Source organism: Ixodes scapularis, unplaced genomic scaffold, assembly GCF_016920785.2.
Source record: "Ixodes scapularis isolate PalLabHiFi unplaced genomic scaffold, ASM1692078v2 PGA_scaffold13__105_contigs__length_92229423, whole genome shotgun sequence".
Lineage (NCBI taxonomy): Eukaryota > Metazoa > Arthropoda > Arachnida > Ixodida > Ixodidae > Ixodes > Ixodes scapularis.
This window is the reverse complement of record NW_024609839.1, coordinates 64127386-64136431: the sequence shown is the minus strand read 5'-3', so window position 1 is coordinate 64136431 and position 9046 is coordinate 64127386. Positions and strand designations below refer to the sequence as shown.

At 46.6% G+C, this 9046-nt stretch overlaps 1 protein-coding gene across 3 annotated transcripts in view; it reads right to left on the bottom strand.

Annotated features, from left to right (window-relative positions):
• Nucleotides 1-50: 50 nt before the first annotated feature.
• Nucleotides 51-9046, bottom strand: part of LOC8053039 (vascular endothelial growth factor receptor 1) — a 70070-nt gene continuing 61074 nt past the window's right edge. For 2 of the 3 annotated variants that reach the window (XM_040503400.1, XM_029969073.4), the window contains exons 17-23: nt 8688-8889; nt 5796-6057; nt 4564-4686; nt 3571-3641; nt 3309-3449; nt 3103-3208; nt 51-2536 (exon numbers count right to left, since the gene is read on the bottom strand). In XM_040503400.1, coding sequence (XP_040359334.1) covers nt 2084-2536; nt 3103-3208; nt 3309-3449; nt 3571-3641; nt 4564-4686; nt 5796-6057; nt 8688-8889 — 1358 coding nt within the window. In that variant the 3' untranslated portion in view covers nt 51-2083. The remainder of the gene's footprint in view (nt 2537-3102; nt 3209-3308; nt 3450-3570; nt 3642-4563; nt 4687-5795; nt 6058-8687; nt 8890-9046) is intronic. The other variant, XM_040503402.1, reaches the window with a different exon arrangement.

The window sequence follows — 9046 nt, the reverse complement described above, 5'->3', positions numbered from 1 at the left end:
AATTTAAGTGATACTGTTGTGCGGAGGTATTTAGCGAGCTCACTCCAGAATTGCTTTGCAATAGCTTTATTTGCTCACAAATTAAACGAGGAAGAACCATCGCAGACATGTAACTGAACTTTAAAACTTTGCGAAAGAAGGCGATGGAAAAATATAGAGAAATAATACTTCAAATGGAGATATTAGTAACTCGCGTAAATTACAAACACGTATGTACAAAACACTTTATACTTCTCATGTCAGACTTTAGATCCATCTTCTTTCTTCCCTTCACGAACAAACTGTACAATGACTAGCAAACACTAGAAATAAAATGAGGGTTTGACAATGTTTTGCTCTGTCCTTGCGAAAAGTAATGCTTACAAGGAGCTAACGTTCTGTGGTGCTACGCGCAGATATGCAAAGACAAGAGTTGCTAACAGAGAGCTCACGTAGATACTACGGTTTTTACCTTTCTACATGTTCGTTAGTTCTTTCAGGTGTATTCCCAATCAGCTTCCTCTTTCCCTTCTCCAGCGCGCAACTGCTCTTGCCCACTTCACCTGACAAATGACATTCCTTATACTGTCAGGTCTAAGCTATTATCCTATAGCTGGGCAAATTTGTGCATCCGATTTGTACACCCCAACAATTCATTCAGTGGACATATTTCAGAAAAAAAAAATACTTCCAGTAAGCAAGTATCCGCACCGCCTTGTTGAACACAGCGGCATCTTCAAATAAAACAATATGTTTTTCTGCTTTAGGACTGTATGTCAATGGTGTAACCACAACATAAACAACACGACAGCCACAAAAGTCCGCACACGTATGTCACATGAAATAGTTTACAAAAATACAGACGAAACACCCATACGAGTCCTTTGCACTTTGTCGGGGTGTCTTCGGCTAGTTCCTTCAAGGAAACACATTGTCAACCGAAGATTATACTTCCGTCTAAACTGCGCAATGTCTTCTACTATTCTTACGCAACAAAAACGTAACGATCAGTTTCTAACATTGCTGAGTCATTCAGAGCGTACCATTCGTTCTACTTCACGCCTCTCTTGAGTAAGTTTCAACCTCTACGAGTTGCCCACTGTGGTTAGAGGCTGTCTCTACACAGATCCTTGTACAACACCATCGGGAGATCGAGGTGCCGAACGCTCAACACCGTCTCCACACGAGTCAAATCAGATACTTTCACAGTGTCCATACTATGAAAGAGAGCATGTAATAAATGCAGTAAGATCTGACTTATTTGGTCTCAACTGCGGAATGTCCCGTGGTACAAACATTATTTTGGTGCCGCAGGCAAAGCATTCCATTGTACCATAAGCCCTACTCAATGTGCCAGGCATGTATAATAAATACCGACATTGTGACTTCATCCAGTCGGTACAAAAATCTCGTTGTGCACCCCCCCCCCCCCCTTCCCCCTGTTTTTTCTCTAGATGCTTCCTCGAGCTGTGACCTCCAAGTGACTCCTTCAGTGAAAGACGATTAGATAAAATCCACGATGCAATAGCAAAATAAGCACCATGCTGCGAAAGTTGAAGACTGCCAAATCACAAAGTGAGATTACAATTTGTCAACACCACTTAGCAGAGGACCATGAATGGTCGAATAACCACCTCTCACTGAGCATCACTAGAAGGTACCAGCGTGCAGATGCGAAAGCAGGGTACTCCAAGCTGGGACCCTTGTCGGGGCCTATCTTCTAGATGAACCCTAAAAGCCTTCAACCGATTGAGGGCATCACCAGCAGGCACCACGGGTGCAGTTAAAGGCAGGGTAATCAAGATTGGTACGGTAACTTTCCTAAATTAGCCTGACACATGTTCATCCCTCTGAACACTGCAGATAGCATTCAGAGTTTCAGGTAGTCACCAGTAGACCAAGAGATCCTCTCCTACGGTTGAAGGCAACCAGGTGTGGTTGAAGGCAACCAGGTGGTAAGCTCTTCACCCGTAAAAAGAACAAAGCAGCGACCTTCAGCTCTTGTAAGCCATTGCCAGCAGGTGCCGATAAAGCTAGGCTCCTCTTCCACCGTCTTTCGGAAATGGTGCCGTTATCTCTTGCTTTGTGCAACGAGTCACTACACTCACAACACGGAAAGTTCCTCAGTTGCACCTTCGACGCTCACAACCAGACTGTACGCCGGTGGTGGGGTGGCACTGATGTCGGCGATGTCATCAGACCGTGAGTCGCCGCCCGGCGACCGTGGTGGTGATGGCTCCCTGCTCCGCTCGGGAATCTGGAGCCTCAGCTTGCCCTGCAAGTTTGAGTAACCCGTCGCGTCCTCTTCTGAGTTTAGAGTTTTCTCCCGTCGGATCATCGGAGCAAGCTCGATGCTCCCGGCGTCTCCGCCAGCCATGTTGGCGTAGTTGGTCGGCGCATCTACCGGAACACGGTTCTTCGTGTTGATGTAGTTCTCGTCATCGGACTTCATGTCCAGATAGTCGGCCTCCGGCTTGTTCTCCATGGAAAGGTAGTCATTGTTGTTCTTGATCAGTTGGTTGATGTTCATGTAGGGCTCATTCAATGACATATAGTACTGCGAAATGAAAAAGAACAACAACAAAAGAATGAACTATAAATAAAAATAGAACTAAAAATAGATTAACTAAAAATACTTAAAATATTGCCTGGATTACATTCTTAGTTATCAGTTCCACACGCTCTTTCTTGAAGATAGACATTTTAAATGAGAAGGTTTCTAATTACAATTAGAAAGTCAGTACTATTTGTAAGTGCCTGTAGGACAACTGGCAGGTCACTCCATGCAGAGTACCCAAGATTAAACATGCCCCCTCATTAACAAAATATTTCGGGCTGTGTTCAAATCTATCTATGTTATCAAGTCTAATAAAACAAACCTTCCGGTGTAAATTACGGCTCTATCTATTGTCACGATGACTGACGGAGGTCATCAATACCGCCACCAGCTCTACGACGTTGATTATCAGTATATACGATTATCAAAGACAAAACAAATAAATGAGGAGTTAAGAAGGCCTTATGTCGAGTGTGCATAATGCATTCCCCGGTAATATAGCCCCCATTTACATAGGGCTGCTTCGTACAGGTTCTTTGCAAATATCAAGGGAATGGAAAGCTCACATCACGAACGCTGGCCTGCAGAAGGTCGCCCAACTTCGTAACCAACGCTGAAAAGTCGGGCCTTTCCTTGGGCTCCGCTTGCCAGCACGACTGCATCACCTCGTACCTGCGCACAATCAAAATCATTTAATATAGTACTCGGATAAAGGTGAGAGTCCTGAGAAACTTCGTAACTTATTTCAATCCTTCGATAACTCGAGACTTACACATCGTCTGGAGCATAATCGGGCTTGTCCATACGATAGCCGTTCTTCAGTCTCTTGTAGAACGATTCGTCGATAGCAACACCAGGGTAAGGGTTACCTCCAAGTGAAAATATTTCCCATAGGAGGACACCATAAGACCACCTGCAAAAAGGGAAATTAGTATTAAATTTCTTTTTGATCGTGCCTGTTTTAACTTGGAGACTAGAAAAAATATGTTATTTGGGAGTGTTCTAATTTATGTGGCCATGATCGAGTAACATACACATCGCTCTTCGTAGTGAAGACCCTGTCCATGATGGATTCGATGGCAGTCCATTTCACCGGGAGCAAACCCTGTAAATAACATAGTATCTCAATTTATAATAAACTTATCATACTGCCCTCATTAACATGTAGTGTTTTTTTAGAGGAAAGCTTTGTTTAAATGCTGACCTGTTAGATCTTCATAAGCATAAATAAAACCCTCCTTTTCGTTCTTTGTTTTTGTTAATAGCAGCAGAAAGAATCCCATTCGTCATGAAAAGTGCTTCATTTCTAAAATCACGAAAGGATACTTTGTCCCCTTTTCCTTTTTAATTCCAGTCGCAGGTCTGTCTTTAGTTCAATAGATCACGAAATGGTTTCTTTGTTCTTACTACATATGCTGCCCAGAATAAACCCTCCTAACCTGCCAAACGCTGTACTAGCAATCGCAAAATAAATTTAAAAAAAAAACACGAGCAGTGTCATCCCTTTAACTCGCAGCCGAACAAGCGGCCACGGTATCTATAGTGCCGAATCCGTGCCTCCAGTATTCATTGTAGCCACGTGTTGGAGCTGGCAATACACAGGAAACTTGCTTCTGCTCCAAAACCACTGGAGTTCGGTTACTCCCGTCACTGCGGTGATCGGCCACAAAATCCCAACCCAAATATACGCCTAGGCCACGGCCTAGGCATATTGATAGTAACCGAACCCGAGTCAAGTGCTCACGCGACGCTCGTGTTCATTCTGTGAGTCGCGTGGACTGTTATCAGCTTCAAGTGATCCATAACCCTACGCCAGCAAGTTTTGCGTAGGAGAGACTAAAATTAGTAGTCCTTTTTCAATAACTGAAATTTCGCCAATACAAAAGGAGCTTCCGGCTCAGTGGTACTGCCTGTGGCTGCGATACTTCTGTCCCATCTGCATCAACATACTTGTACGTAACATTCCGAACGACAATTGTTTCATGACTCCTAAGACGTAAGAGAAAGATGAGCGATCATGGACTTACGTCTCCCTTCTTGACATAGTTGGAGTACTTGTAGCAATCCTTAGCCAGACCAAAGTCGCAGATCTTGACAACATTCTCCTCAGTCAACAGCACGTTTCTCGCAGCCAAATCGCGATGGATCAGCTGTAAAATGATTATGAGCACAATGATACATCAAAGCTCTCAGTAACATCAAAAGGCACCAAATGTCATGTGCAAAGTTATAAACAGATACTACCACTAGTTATCTTGGATAGAACTACCTTTAAAATGATATGTCACTACTTCGGAATTCTTGTTTGCGCCACAAGTAAATGGTTCCTTGAAGTGTTATAATGTGGCACCAAGTAATTTGAAAATAGCTAGAACTGCGAGAGTATGCACTGCCGTTTATACTCGCTCCCTCGGCAAATATTTAAAGCACCTGGCAGTAAAGCCGTAAGGAGAGGTTATGAACAAGTCTTCTGGGAATACCCCCTGTCGTGAAGGTCACATTTAACCACATTTTTTTGCACAGGAACCTTATGGAGAATCTTATGATTAATCCTGATGATTAAACTATCGAAGCAAGCCCGAATTCTCAAAGAAACTTTACGGAATCTTGCAGTTATTTCCAAACATTCTATCGTCTACGACATGGGGTTCTCAAACTGCGTTCCTAGGAATCCAGCTGGGTTTCCCGCGCTTCCCCTCAATGGTTCCCCAAGCTTCCATATTTCTTCGGCTGTCCATTACCCTAAGCGAAGCGTTCTTCCAGTTTAAGCGCAATTGTACGAGATCTGAGCAGTCCGTCGACCAGGGCCGTAACCAGGGGGGGGAATAGGGGGTTCTGACCCCCCCCGAAATTTTTTTCTGGGTACGGCCCTGGTCGGTGCACTTGCAGCCAGCCGATTTTAATCTCCACCTCTGCGCACGCGCAGTGGCGCCGGTCGGCTACCGGATACCAAACCGGGACCGGTTCTCCGGTTTGCTGCAACTCTCCATTATATACCACCGATGCACATGATTCATAGGCGAAAATAAGACAATAGACACTTTCAAAATGGCCGCCGTTGTCCCCGAAAACCCCCCCCCCCCCCCGAAATTTTTTTCTGGGTACGGCCCTGCCGTCGACGCATATCAATTGTATAAAACACTGCTTAGTATGTTCATTACACTGTCTACAAGGTCCGCCGGCATCTGCGCCGCTCCATTTGAGGGCCCCACCTCCAAGATAAGAACCATCCAAAGCAAAAACCGCGGGAAAAGCGTACCTTCTTAGTGGCTAGGTACTCCATGCCTCTCGCGCACTGGAACGCATAGCAGAGCAAGTCGCCGGTGGTCAGAGCAGAATCCCTGAAGTCCCCATGGTCCCTGAGCGAGGAGCCACTCATGAGGGCGGTGTTGCCGCTCTCGGGAAGCGGGAACGTCCTGGCGCCGGCCTCCCCATCTTGCGAACTGGGGAAGGTGAACTCGTAGCCCTGGCTCGTCGGCGAGGGGCTGAGAGCGAGGTCGGCGTACTTTAGCGTCTGCTGACTGCGAGAGAACGCGCCGATAGCCGTGGTCATGCTGGTCATGCTTTCCTTGCCTGACATGCTCATGCTAGGTATGTTGATGGGCGACGTAGTGCACCATGCTGCCATGCTAACCAGTAAAGAAGCAGCTTGGTGCAAAACGGCACACAGTTGGAGGTTATAAGTATATAACGAGCTGTAGGTCACTGGTGTGTAGATGCATGTAGGATGTAAAGACCGGGTCACTGGTGTGTATGGTGTAACCAGTAAAGAGGTTAGAAACAGTTGGCCAACGGTAGGTCGTTAGTTAGTAGGTGTAGGCGAGTGCGAATGAAATGCAAACATAGGGGCGTGTGGCCATCGATACATGCTGTACTACCTAGAGACAACTAGGAACTGATAAAAATATGGGGGGAGGGAAAGGGAGCTGTGAAGGTGGGTGCCTCCGATGTGGATATTCTTGTAGCCCCTTTCTCTACTCCGCAGTTTTATCAGTTCCTAGTTGCCTCTAGGTTGCGCAGCATGTATCGAGGGCCACACTGTTCGCACTTCTCCCGATTATACAGCAAAGAAGCTAGTAGTAGACGCGAACAGGTTGCAGATTCCTAGTTGGTAGAGTATGAGCTTAAGGGGATTACAGATTGCATGCTGTTAGTGGTGGAAATGATTGTATGTATAATTACGTACTGCAGAAGAAAAGCATAAGTTTCAAACACAAAGTTACATTTCACAGGACGTAAGTAACTTGAAATAGTAAACACCTGGGAGAGGTTCCAGTTAACAACACCTAAAGGGGCACTAAAGAGTTTTTTTAGATCCTCGTTTTATTGTCATAATTCAATCTACGAGTTCTAAGCGTCGTAAGAAAACACAAAATTACTGTTACGGGCGGCCGATTTGTGTATTAAGAAGTGATCAAAGATCCCGACTCTTACCGTTGGCTCAGAACAAAGATGGAGCTATCGAAGCTTGCTGAATACAGTCGAACGACGGACGGCACTTGTCAATCACTCGCAATCGATGGGTACCCGCGTGGACGAGCAGCCAGTCCCGCTCGTCCTCGCAGGAATTAATCGCTCGCGAGTGGCTGACAAGCGCCGTCCATCGTTTGACCATTTTCAACAAGGTTCGGTAGCGCCATCTCTCGTTCTGCGCCAACGGTAAGTGTCGGGATCTTTCATCACTTTTTAATACGCAAATCGGTCGCACACGAATGCAATTTCGTTTTAGAGCGCAGCTCTTAGGGGCCCGTTTCCGGCTTGAGCGGCGTCGCCGTCGGCGTAACCGCGAGGTCACGTGACCCCCCCGAGGTCACGTGACCCACCCAGGTCACGTGACCCACCCGGGTCACGTGACACCCCTAGGTCACGTGATCCCCCGAGGTCACGTGACCCACTGAAGTCACGTGACCCCCTGAAGTCACGTGACTTCTGGGGTCACGTGACCTCAGAGAGGTCACGTGACCTCAAGATGGTCACGTGAACCACCCAGGTCACGTGACCCCCTGAGGTCACGTGACCCCCAAAGGTCACGTGACCCCCTGAGGTCACGTGACACCCCTAGGTCAGGTGACCCCCTGAAGTCACGTGACCCCCCTAAGGTCATGTGACCCCTTCAGGTCACGTGACCCCCTGAGGTCACGTGACATCCCTAGGTCACGTGACCCCCTTGAAATCACGTGACCCCCTTGAGGTCACGTGACCCCTTGAGGTCACGTGACCCCTTCAGGTCATGTGACCCCCAAAGGTCACGTGACCCCCTGAGGTCACGTGACCTCAAGGAGTCACCTATCCCTCAGTACGCTTCCATCTTCCTCCTCAAGAGCTGCGCTCTAACCGGCGTTACAGGGAATTGTAAACGGCTTTTTTGTTATAATGCTTAAAGCACGTAGATTGAGTTATGACCATAAAACAAGGATCTCAAAGAGCACTTTAATGCCCCTTAGATTATGGCTTAGAGCTAGTGAAGATGTGACGTGCTGACGCTGTAAACAACTAGATGTTATAAAACATGTTGCTCATAACCTAAACCATATGAGCTGCCTAAAGGCACAAGACATCAAGTGTCTTCATTATGTATGACTAGCATAAATTTATTGAATGCTGTCATTGCTGCATCAATTACAGTTGCCAGCAGTGGGCACAGAGTCCAAAAGTTTGCAACAGTACTACTATAGACACAAAGACACTGGCCATCGACACCAATAATTGCCAAACACCGGCTCAGCTATTGTATCCTTACTGCCACTACACACAATACAATCACACCTGTTGTGTACATATGTACGGATATCATTTGAGACCACACACGTACGCCCCACGAAAGATGATCAGTCAAGGATTTCCAAAATTGACCTAACTGAAGTCAGGGAATCGTCTAAAACACTGGCTCGAGATTCCAGTATGCATTTCCTTGGCTCAAGAAGTCAAAATATGCACTGCGAAACACAGTTAGCGCGATCAGGACATCGTCACTCTTTCGCATATTAGTCAGACAAGGCATTGAGGAGGATCAAACTTTGCAATTTAACTTGGCGCCGCAAACAGTTTTGACGACCGCGTTTCAACTAAAAAAGAAATCGACAATCGCTTGTTCGCACTAACAGTGTCGCGCAGTGTAGAACATTGTCTCCAGATTTCTGGATGAACTCACCAATAGACGGGGTTCGAGACGGCCAGAGGAGAGGTGGCAGAGCGAACGCTAAAAACGGAAGGAGAGTTGGGTCCGTAGCACATGTCCGGGTCCACTTTGCCCGTCTCCGGGTTCAGCTGATTGACAAAGCGCTCCCGATGCCTCAGCAGGTAGTGCCTCAAGTTGCCGAACTTGCAGTACTCGACGATCACCATCAGCTCGCCTGCAGATCCACCAAAGAAGCACGAGGGCGATTACGGAAGGCGGAAAAGCCAGCCCACAGAAGAAAGATATCGCCTGGGCTGAGAGGTTCCATTAAATGTAAAGAAGGTGCGATAGCACCTGACGTCCTTTTTTTTTTAAGGAACTCTACTTGCTAT